This window comes from Dermacentor variabilis, chromosome 1 (assembly GCF_050947875.1).
Source record: "Dermacentor variabilis isolate Ectoservices chromosome 1, ASM5094787v1, whole genome shotgun sequence".
Lineage (NCBI taxonomy): Eukaryota > Metazoa > Arthropoda > Arachnida > Ixodida > Ixodidae > Dermacentor > Dermacentor variabilis.
Window position 1 is genome coordinate 160403776 of NC_134568.1, and position 12013 is coordinate 160415788.

Here is a 12013-nt window from a genome sequence, read left to right on the forward strand (position 1 = left end):
TGATATTCTAAGATCGAGTGTCAGCGGTATCTTATATATTGTGTTATATTGGGGCAGAAATTTATTAAAAAGCTTTTATTTAAAGAGAAAACCAGCATATATTAGATGGAAAAGGTTTACATAGAGCTTAGTCCTGTGGCTTACAAGGTGCCACTTTGGCAAGTCTGCTTTACCAAGCTGAGTGCCAGCAAAAAGAGCCCCCAAAATGAAAACAAGAACAAAGCACAAGAGCAACTCTGGGGATGACTATGTTGCTAGTTGCTTTCAATTATGCTTTTATGTCTCTGTTTATAAGAAAATTTCATGAGGAGGCCTGTCTCGATTCAACACCAAAGATATCTGATTAAAATGCTTAAATCCATTTAGAACTGTGCCAGATTAATTCATTCCTCATACTTCCATGACATTAGTATTTCATCTTTACAAGCGCAATCCAATCTGCACATGTTACCGTCTCACCACCAAATTGCTAGCTTGGGTCTGTCCCACCGAAGCTTTATCATTGTCTACTTCTTCACACTTCATACATCTTACCCTCACACAGGCCACCCACTACAATTCACACACACACACACACACACACGCACGCACGCACGCACGCACGCACGCACGCACGCGCGCGCGCGCACACGCACGCACGCACGCACGCACGCACGCACGCACGCACGCACGCGCGCGCACACACACACACACACACACACACACACACACACACACACACACACACACACACACACACACACACACACACACACACACACACACACACACACACACACACACACACACACACACACACACACACACACACACACACACACACACACACACACACACACTGTCACGTAGCAGTGACGGTGAAGAAGGCAGCAAAACTGTGATTAACGAAACTAGCGTGTTATTGGGCGAACTTGTGCCCTCAAAAGCAGGCTACACTCAAAGAACAATGATAGCAGTGAACATAATCGGCGATCGGTGAAAATTTGATCAGCGGGTCAAGCGCGTCGGCTTTTATACATCAGTCGTCGAATGTTTCAGAGTAATCGCTGGGACCCGCATGTCTTCCACAAAGTTCTACACTATTCGCGTCACGTATACATGCAATCAGATTACACAAGGTTCGGTGACAGACAGCGGATGGACCTATCGATAACATTCCAGAAACTTTCGATACATGCAGGCGCGTCCTGCGTTGTGCGATAACATTTGTTAGGCGGTGACAAGCTGTCACCCAGAAAAGATAAACAAGTACACGTGTCAATATATATATGCACCAACATAAACAGAAACTAATATCCTCAGATAAATGCCAAAAAAAGTTTGAGCCACCATGAGCAGTGGATCAATGTGCAATGTCACTATAAATGTGTAACTACAAGGGGCTATTACGTACACAAAGCTTAAATTAAAATTTTGCATGTAACTTCTCGAAACTGCAAAGTATGTTTTGAGGACACGCTATAGTAGGGGGCTCTCCTTATTTTGATCGCCTCGGGTTCTTTAACATGCACATAAAGCATGGTACACACATTTTTTCTACATTTGACCCTGAAAGGAATGCAGCTGTGGTGGCCAAGTATCAAACCTGCGTCCTCGTGCCCTACAGCACAACGCTGTGGCCACTGAGCCACCAGGTGAAAAGGCTAGCTGTCAGTAAAATTGCTAAACAGTCCTGATATTTTTATTTTGCTTATAATACAAGGGACATTTTAACAACTTCTTTAGCAACTTGTGTGAGAATGATAGTGCTGTAGACCCCAGGCAAAAGAAGAGAATAAGCCAAAGAAGAGCTTACATCTTCAGGAGAACATTCATAGGCTTGAGGTAAAATTCATTTCCATTCCATAGGAAGAAAAAACAGCCAAGCACATAACCCATGGCAAAGAGGCTGACGCGATTAGTGCCAGCAAGGAACATCACTGCCAGGGTGATCCAGTAGAAGGAAAAGAAGAGGAATACTTTCACCATTGACAGATATGACCTGCGTGGACATGGATATGCACATGAGTAACATCTTTACTGGTGCACATTTTTTTTTTTTACACAGACATGCACACACTATTCCAAATACATGCCTACATAAAGATATACATTATTCTAAAAAAAAAATTCTTTTTCTCCATTAAAGGAGCCCTGAAGCACTTTTTATTCAATTTGAGAAATGCATTTGAAGTTAAACTAGACTACTTCAGAAATACTTTGCAGCAAAAGGTGCTTCAATGCATGCAGCAGAAGCGTAGTTATTGGCTATCAAAGATTGGCTGTGATCCCATTCGCGGTGCTCCCGCTCCTTCTTCAATACCTTGCACTGTGAAGGCTATGGCGGAGCAGGGCATGCCCACAATGCTTTGCCTACTAAACGTCACTGTGGTGCACAGTTTAAATTTGATTTTGTATGCTCATTTAGACACCACTATTTCTCATTTTGACATCCACGATGCGCCAAACGTGGTTGTCCTCAGTGAGCCGCAGTGTGCTCAGCGAGCTAAAGCTCCTGGATCTTCTAAAAGTAGCACCAACTGCCTGCAGCGCCTGGTTTGGTCCGAGTGAAAAAGATCCAAAATGCGTGCGCCTGACATGCCGTGTTGCATTATGCAGCTGAGCGAGATCAACAGACCAATCAGTTATTTAACGTTGCAACGTAGTCTTTCGCTGCTTTCCCTTTGGGTGAACAAGCAGAAAAGAGCCAGGTTCCCTTCTTTGATTCCTTTCCAATCTTATCATTCGCCGTGTTGACATGTTGGCTAGGCGGCCAGCAACAGCATTCCGCAATGACATGGGCGTGGTGGAGGACACAGGAGAATCAAGTGATATCTATGCGTATGCTCCATTTGAGAAGGGCGAACAATGCTTGCTAGGCACGTGTCATCTGCTAGCTGCTCTTGGACCGAACCAGGAGACTGAAGTTATCGTCCAATTGCGTAGCACAGTGGTGAGATCAAAGCCTTTTGCTACTTTGAGAAAATCCAGGGGCTTTACAGCGAGCGACCTTGTCGCAGCACCCTACGACAACCACGGTAACTACACTACGTAGCAGACTGCAGCTGCATAAAACTGTAGTGTGTATACGTTTGCTTTGTGCAAGACAGGGTTGGAGTGCGTGCTCATGCTCATGTGCTCCAGTCTGGCCATGCTATGTGGTATGGACTGGCTTTGTCCCACACCAGCTTGAATGACAGAGTAGCTATCCAATGTGTGCGTTTTGAAGCGCTGGCAATAGCTCAATACGAACTGAAGTCTATAGAGCTAGTATATCAATTCTAGAGGAAAACATTTTTTAACTGCGTGAATAAACAATCACAGAGAGAGCACACAAGGACAGTGTGCTCTCTTGTGTGCTCTCTCTGTGATCGTTTATTTGCACGGTTAAAAAAGTTTTGCTAATATGCACCAACTCGCCCAACAAGTTCTTTTAATTTAGAGGAAAAGTTGGGTGAAAAAAGTGGCAACCGTAAAGGTGCCACCATGCTGCTACTACTAATTTTTGTAACACGAGTAATATTCAAAATAATATGCAAAAACAAGTATTTACATGTAGGACATATGTATGGACATATGTATGTATTAATTCCGCATATTTTTCAGAAAGACCCATTGAATATTTATGAAATTTCGATGTAAAACTTAAAGTGCATGAAAGGATGTGTTTTTTTTACCGGCTGCAGTGGCTTAGTGGCTATGGTGTTGTGCTGCTAAGCATGAGGTCACGGGATCGAATTCTGGCCATTGAAAAGGCATTTATATGGGGGCGACATGCAAAAACTCCCGTGTCCTGTGCATTGGGGGCACATTCATGATCCCCTGGTGGTCAAAATTAATCTGGAGTCCCCCAAAATGGCGTGCCTCATAAAAATTATGAGGTTTTATATGCCAAAACACCTTTCTCATTATGAGGCATGCTGTAGTGGGTGACTCCAGAAATTTAGACCACCTGAAGTTCTTTAATGTGCACCTAAATCTAAGTACACAGGTGTTTTTGCATTTTGCCCCCATCGAAATGTGGCCGCCGTGGCCGGGATTTGATCCTGTGACCTCGTGCTTAGCAGCCTAACATCATAGCCTTCCACGGCAGGTGGCATGCCTCATAATCAAATCGTGGTTTTGGAATGTAAAACACCAGAATTTTTCAAAGGATGTGTTTGCAGGCACCATAACTAGATGGCGCCACCATACTAAGAGAGGCTCCGAATTGCATTGATTGTGCGTCTTGTCTCAATTGTATCTTGACATCTGCGTCTGCACGCATGCACAAAGTAGCAACATGGCAGTGTCTTTGCGGTTACTGATTTCAATACATGGACGCTATGGGTAGCTTTTCCTCTAGAATAGGTTATATTAACTCTATGGCGAAGTCTGTGGTGTCTAGCCAAGAGCAACCAGGAGAGGGCGCGTGCTACGTGTGGCCCAACTTTTAAGTTATGCATGGTTGGAGGCTAATTAAGTGTTTAAAACTAATTGAAATTAGTGAGACCCAATGGCTATGAAACCGATAAGTAGGGTGGCCAAATTTTAGTTCCTACGCAGGCGGCCGTCGTTCTTACAGAAATTCTAAAGCATATTTTTGCTTACTTTGGCCTATTTATTAAACCGAATCAATAAATATACACAGTAACAGTAGAAAGAAGCACACTAATCCAAACACCCTTCTTGATTGTTGTAAGCTATTGGACAATAGCAGCCGTGTATGGGAATTTGCTATATGATGAAATATAGCAGCTGGAAAAAAGTGAGGAGAAAGCTTCTTTTGGAAAGAGAGTGTTTGAGAAAAAGGTAACTTCGCACTCCGCTTGCGAGCTCTAAGTGCCCACACGAATGTAAAGTTTGGCTGAGATGCTAACAGCAGCATATACTATCTGCAGATTGTTTTTTTGCCAAACCCAATGGGTGGTTCAGGACCCCGTTAATGCAAAAGGTTGAATACACCAGCTGTATTGTTGTAAGCAATAATTCGTAACACCCTCCAATATAGAGAGAGAAAAGAAGGAAAGGCACGAAGTTTAATAGAACAGGCATCCAGCTGGATACCCTGCATGGTGAAATATTTATATTCAGTCTTTCCTGGAGTAAATAGAAGCAACATGTTTAATCGTTTTTGATTATTTTTCGAATTGTAGCCAGAAATGGTACTAATTATATTTCACTAAGCAAGGAGCACTTTCAAGTGCCCCAGAAGTGCTCTAGTGAGGGATCACACCTTACAGTGTTAGAACAGAAGCAGGAATGCAATGATACAGGACCAGCAATAGCTGACAGACAGCAGGTGCAGCATGCTATTGGTGGTGCCTGCAGAGCTGGAATGATTGGTGGGAGCTGTGACATCTTGTTTTCACAAGCTGCTTCATAACGTGAGTACTAGAGGCTATCCTGTGTAAATGTACCCCTTAGGTAAGCCTAAATGGGGTTGCACGTTATCAAATGCTGTCTGTCTAGTTCGAAAACATTCAGCATCTGCTTCGCATTCCAGGTACTTTGCCTCATGTTAGGCTTCCAGTTACTGCTGAGCAGTAACCTTCTTTCATTGATTGGAGTCTTTGGAGCACGAGTGAATTCATCAATGCACGTCTCCACAGATTGGATCCATGCCTGCAACTCCGTCTTCCACCACGATAACACGAGCAAAAGCAACACTTCTGTGCTACCTGCGGCTCGGCGAGGCATTCCCGAATGCCTATTCCTTCCGCATTGGAATGGCCGACAGCCCTGCTTGTGACAGTCTCCGTTACAATGTGGCAAGAAAAGTGCTCACGACCGCGCTTGTAAAACTGGACGATTGCCCCTTGACAGAGAAAGAACTTCTAGGATACTGGTCAAGATGGGTTTCGGCACTCATGGCCTTAAGTGCTCTACTCAAGTTATTAAGGACTTGTAAATCGTGCATTTAAATCTGAAAGTTGTAGTGCGTAGTATTGCATTATTGTGTTTTTATGACTATTTTATTTTTTCGTTTCTTCTATCACCTTTTATTCCCTTTATCTCTTGCCCCAGTGCAGGGTAGCCAGCCGATACATACAGTGGCTAACCTCCCTGTTTTTCATTCCCTCTTTTCTCTCTTTAAACTCTTCAGTCGCAGTGTTTTCAGCACAATGATGCACCGCAGTTGCAATTAAGCTTGGTCTCCTTTGCTTACACATGAAGAAAAAGGTAATGTCGTATGACAGTTGTATATCATTGTATCACATGGTAATTTTTTTGCCTACCACTTGGCATGTACATTATGCTCAATGCTGCTGCTCTAGGGAGGATTATGACTATTTCAGTAATAGAACGAAGTCATTTTTGCACTAACTGCTTGGCCCTGCTGTTATTCCTACTCAGTGGAATTAACCACAAGTTTTATTAAGCGCACTCTCCTTTGATCAAAGAAGAGAAAAAAAAGATAACACAGCTGTTTGTACTTGCCTTGTGTAGGTGACAAAGTCAGATATAGGGTTAGGTGTTTGGCCAATGTAACGGCCAGTGTTGTCATAAATTTCCCTGTTGGAGCCACCTTCATATGCAATGTTTGAGTGTGAACTTTCCAGGAAGAATACATGGAGTTGGCAGCAGGCAAACAGAAGTTGAACAAAATCCACTGGAAAATAAGATGAGATACCTCTTGTAAAGTGCAGACTGATAATGTCTCTTCATACAACCTTTGTCACTAAAGTTACAGGACGGAGCTCATAAACAGAATTTATTATAGCAAAAGCATTAAATTGCTCATGAGGTGGGAAATCCGGTGTTGGCAGCATGACCAAACAATGGTAAATAAAGGCTACGAACCTTCAACCTTTGGTAGGAGTCGAATCCACGACCTTTGGTGTTAATAAAGGCACAGTTAATTAAGATATAGGTAATTTAAGACAATCGAACCCACAACTTTGGTGTTAAAGCAAAGTTAATTAAGCCACAGTTCATTTGGATAAAGTTAATGAAGGCACTCGAACCCACGACCTTTGTGGGATTCGAACTCATGACCTTTGGTGCTAAGGTGAGGTTAATTAAGACACAGTTGATTAATGTATAGTTAATTAAAGCACCCGAACCCTCCACATTTGGTGGGAGTCGAACCCACGATTTTTGACAGGGATCGGACTGCCCAAAGTCATTTTGGATCAATTTTTGGAGCAAGTGAAATTGTATTTTGAAGCAGTTTGGAGCACACAAAACAGCATTTTGTAGCAGCTTGGAGCAGACGAATTTGCATTTTAGAGCAATTTAGAGTGGATAAAATGTAATTTTGAAGGAGTTCGGAGCAGGCTAATCTGAATTCTAGTGGAATAATACATGGAATATGGCAGCGCACTTTAGAAATCCCGACAGAACACTGAATAAACCAACACTAGTGCTGTACAGCAATTGTCTTAAGCAACAGCTTACGCTGAATTTTGAAGCAGATTACCCTGATAGTGAAATCATCTAGTGCATGCAAAATTTGGTAGTAGTGCCTGTAGATATTTAATTAGTGGTAGCAGTCACAAGAAAACTTTCATTCTGCAGTAGTGAGTCTGAAAGTTTGAAAAGTAGCTGAAGACACTTTTTATAAATGCATTTTCTTTAGTGTCTCGACAGTGTGGGTGAAGGGCCTGGAAATGCACTTCACCAACAGACCGTACTGAGAAGCCAGAGTTATGAACTACTGTGATTTATTGAAAGCCATTTCTACATAATAGATAGTTTCACCTTGCCACAAGCCAATCAGAATGCAGGGCGGTAGAAGTGCGCTTTGTAGCTATAGCGTACCAGAATACAGAAGGAGCGGGTCCAGCGATGGCACAGTGCATGCTTTCCTGTAAAGCCAGAAACTTCGGTGGCACTACAACCAAACTATATATTCCTATGCTGATGCTCATGTTCTCAAATTATGCGGTCAAATCAATGTGGTAACACGATTTCTGAGTTACCATATGTCTCTGCAGACCCAGAGAGCCGCAATAGACCCTGGGCTGGTATGTCGTAAAACTATTCCAATCCAAATCTGCCATTATCCCTTCGCAATAGGTCAAAATGGCTCAGGCCTCGCCCATATGTGCACAAAACAGGGTTGGAAGCGGCCAAGGAAATTTTGGAGCAGCTCTGAGGGCAGCAAATTTGACACTTTGGACCATGTTCGGAGCATGAATTGTATGTTCTGGAGCAGTAATACGCGTTTTGGAGCAGCTTGGTAAACGTCAATATGAGAGAAATACAGGCATATTAAGAAAATGTGTTCCTTATTTGACTTTGCAGAACACTATTAGGTTACAGCAGATCAGTTCTGTGGAAGCCCACCAGGCGAGCAAAATTTATGAGAGGGAAAAATTGTCATTCACCTGACTATAGCATGAAGCTACAAAGGAAGCCCATACAGGTTTCTCAGAAACCAACATCAAATTACATACAGGATGTTCCAACTCAATGTATCCAGCAAAAAATAACCTAGGGCGTTCCGTGAATAGTGCCCACTAGATGCTGACAGGCTTGTTTTAATGCTAGTCAAAATTTTTTTTTCATTGTGAAAGAGCAACTAATATTTAGTTTTAACGAACTAACATTTATTACCTTACTTATTCAATAAGGTTCCAATGCACAGGTTGTGGAATACACCGAGAAATGACAGATAACAGCGTATCTAGCAACCTAGGTCTTGTGTGGTCCTCTTTTCCGACAAAAAAGGAAAAGCCTGCAAAATTTCTTTATGTCCACGTGACAACATGTTCCCGCACCAGTAATGTAAGAAATCTCAGATCTCAACGTTGTCATTGGTGCATTGTGTATATCACAAATGTGCAAATCAGGGCCATGGTCTTGTAATGGTTCGCTTTCCGAACCGTTACAAAATCTCGCAACTTCACATTCGTCAGCGACCGAAGACGCGCACCAAAAACTGCTGACGCAGCAAGAAAAAAGTACGGCCGCGCGTTCTCAGTGCCCCTATTTAACAAGGTTTGCATAAAGGTTCATGCAATTTTTGGTACACAGAAGCGTCGAATGGTCACAGCATTTTTTTTAACATTTATTACAGGAGCATTCTTTTTAGTAAAAAAATTCCATGAATCCTAAGTTATTTTAAATTCTGTCATTGGTCATTTGTCAACGTCATCTACAATGTTTACGTTGACATCTCATCAATTTGGCAAATTTATAAATTTAGCTAATTAAATGTATTCGTGTACAATGAATGAGAAATATTCACAGCGGCCACCATGAACAACACTTATCAAGGTACAGTGAATGCTGTTCGCATAGTGCTCTCAGGTAATTCTTAATTCTTGGCGTCCTTCAGTCAAGATAGCAGAATGCTGCAAAATAAATGTGAAGTGATGTACTGGTCATTGCATGTTTGCCAATACATGTATTTTGTCGTGTCAACACTTGTCAACACTCGTCGTTGACACTTCGTCGTGTCAACGACGAAGTGGGCAGTTGTGCCATCATTAAAGAAGGACCATCGTTTGGCAAGTTTGTTTATTACCTCTGTGATATTTTTCTGATGTAAGTGTGGGGTAGATGATAGGATCATTGGAGATGAATCATACTCCTGACTAGACTCCAGTGAGTAGTCCTACAATGTTTACCCTTGTACACATACATACCAGCTGCCATCTCCAGGGGCTCCAGCCATAGCACGGGTTGCTACCTGATCGTACCAGGACGATGAGCCAAGCATCTTTTACTGCGGTTGTCGCGCCAGCGGCACTGATTATCCTCCATCAGTGACAGATGCTCAATTCGTTCCATGGAAGCAATGCTAAGGACACTGAAGACTGGCTCCGATTGGGCTGCCGAATTCAATGGCTGGCCCCAAGAGCACAAGCTGCACAATGTGTACTCCGCTCTCAGAGATTTGGCCAAGAAGTAGTTCGAGAACCATGAGGAGTCTGACATTGTGGGACGAATTTTGACGGCAGTTAATCGCTGCATATACCAGCGTGCACAGAAAAGAGACAGTGGGGTTGGCGATTGAGGCAAGAATCCAAGGTCCTAATGAGAGCATCACCACCTATACTGAAGACATGGCTCAGCTCTTAAGATGTGCAGACACTTCAATGGACAGAGACAAGAAAGTGTGTCACCAAATGTGAGGTGTCAAGCAGGAAATCTTTGCTAACCTTAACCACAATCCACTGACGACACTTGCAAACTTTTTTGCTGAAACAACTGCAATGGAAAGGGCTCTACAACAGCGTGCCAGACAATATAACCACAATGTTACTGCACTTTCAAGTAGCCGCTCTACTTCTAACGTGACTTTAGGAAGTGACATCAGTGACTTGCAAGAATTGATCATGGCTGTCATAAGAGAAGAGCTCCAGAAAATGCAGGCAGCCAACACCTCGGTCACGCAACTTTCAGTGGCAGAGATGGTGTGAGATGAGATCAGGAACACCGTCCAAGTTCCTGACAGCTATGGGGCACCACAGTAGTGACAGCAAGTTAGGGTGACATATGCGGAAGCCGTATGACATCCGTTGCTGTACAAGACCTTAAATGTCATGTGCCCCATGGAACAGGTGGAAGCAGGATTCCGGCATCACACTTCACTGTCCATCGACGAGACCAGGCCAAAAAAGAGTGACATTTGGCATGCTCCAAACCAAAGGCCCCTCGGTTTCCATTGCAGGAAAGCCGGCGACATCTACAGGATGTCTCCCTACTGTCGCGTGGGTCTCCGTGGGTTCTCTCCGAATACGCCTGCTCCATGACCTGATGAGCAGCCACTAGAGATTGAGAGCTTTCTCACGAGTTGTCACAATTTGTTTGAGCAGCAAAAGCACGAGGCCTGTTCATCGTAACCTGCTTGATACCAGTCCTGTGTTCCCTCGAGACACTCCTAGACACCGTTCACCCAGCCCTGAAAACTGAGAAAACTGAGGTCAGCAACCACCGAAGGTGAGGCTGCTGACACCAAGTGTACTGCATATCCTCCATTACGATAACAGCGACAACAGATTGACGTTCCAGCACACTCAGGTGACCTAAACCAAGTGGTACTGTTGGACGTAACAGTAACAATAGACAACCTTTAACTGACAGTGGTGCAGGCAGCTCGGTCATGAGCAGAGAACTTGCCGTTAAGCTTAAAAAAGTTTATACACAGTGGATTGGGTCGCAGGTCTACCTGGCCAAAGGTAACCTCCTAACTCCCATGAACAAGTGCACAGCTCATGTAAAAATTCCCGAATGCATGTACATCGGGGACTTCATTATACTGGCCATTTGTTCTAGGAACTTGATATTCAGAATTGACTTCCTGCAGGAAAATGGAGCCATAACCGACTTGAAATAATTGTGGGCAACTTTTTCAACCACACGCAATAGTGAGCAACGCTGATGACAGGCATAATCAAAATGCCTTGCACACCATCAGTAACAGCATCACAGCACTGCTGAGAAGTAGCCTAATGACTCTCGTAACCTGCAATGCATTCGACGGGTTTGTCCAGCTTCAGCAACAAGTATCAGCATGTACCTCAAGCCCAGCTATAGCCTTCCTCCATGGAATTGCTGCGATCTCCAACGTGTGCCCATTGGAAGCCGCTTCACTTGAGTCGACAAAAGCCAATAGCCTGAGCTGCTGCATACACATTAACCCTGGCTTGTCAGAAATACAGAAACAGCAACTACTAAAAGCTCGTGAGTGACTTCTCTGGCTGCTTCTGCACTGAGTCTCAAGTCCATCGCACCTATGTTACAAAGCACCCTATAATTACAGACGAGCCGGCACATCCTGTTCGCCAGCATCTATAACGCGTCTCACCAATAGAAAGAGAAGTTACTAAGCACCAGGTTCAAGAAATGATAAATGATGACGTCATTAAGCTGTCGACAAGTTCATTGGTGTCGCCTGTCGTCCCAGTAAAAAAGAAAAACAACATCCTACGCTTCCATGTCAACTACAGACAGCTAAACAGTCACCAATTAAGATGTTTATCCCCTGCCATGGACCGATGATGCCTTGGACAGTCTGTGCCACACCCAATTCTTTAACTCTTTAGATTTTAAGTTCGGATACTGGCAGTTCGAAGTACACGCGTGTGATCACGAAAAAAAA

General features: G+C 43.5%; 1 protein-coding gene across 4 annotated transcripts in view; it reads right to left on the reverse strand.

Moving 5' to 3' along the window:
- The window catches only part of Piezo (piezo type mechanosensitive ion channel component), a 242465-nt gene that overhangs the window by 95698 nt on the left and 134754 nt on the right, over positions 1 to 12013 (reverse strand). For all 4 annotated transcript variants that reach the window (XM_075698593.1, XM_075698600.1, XM_075698578.1 and 1 more), the window contains 2 exons: positions 6400 to 6571; positions 1796 to 1981 (listed from right to left, as the gene is read on the reverse strand). In XM_075698593.1, the coding sequence (XP_075554708.1) occupies positions 1796 to 1981; positions 6400 to 6571 (358 nt within the window). The remainder of the gene's footprint in view (positions 1 to 1795; positions 1982 to 6399; positions 6572 to 12013) is intronic.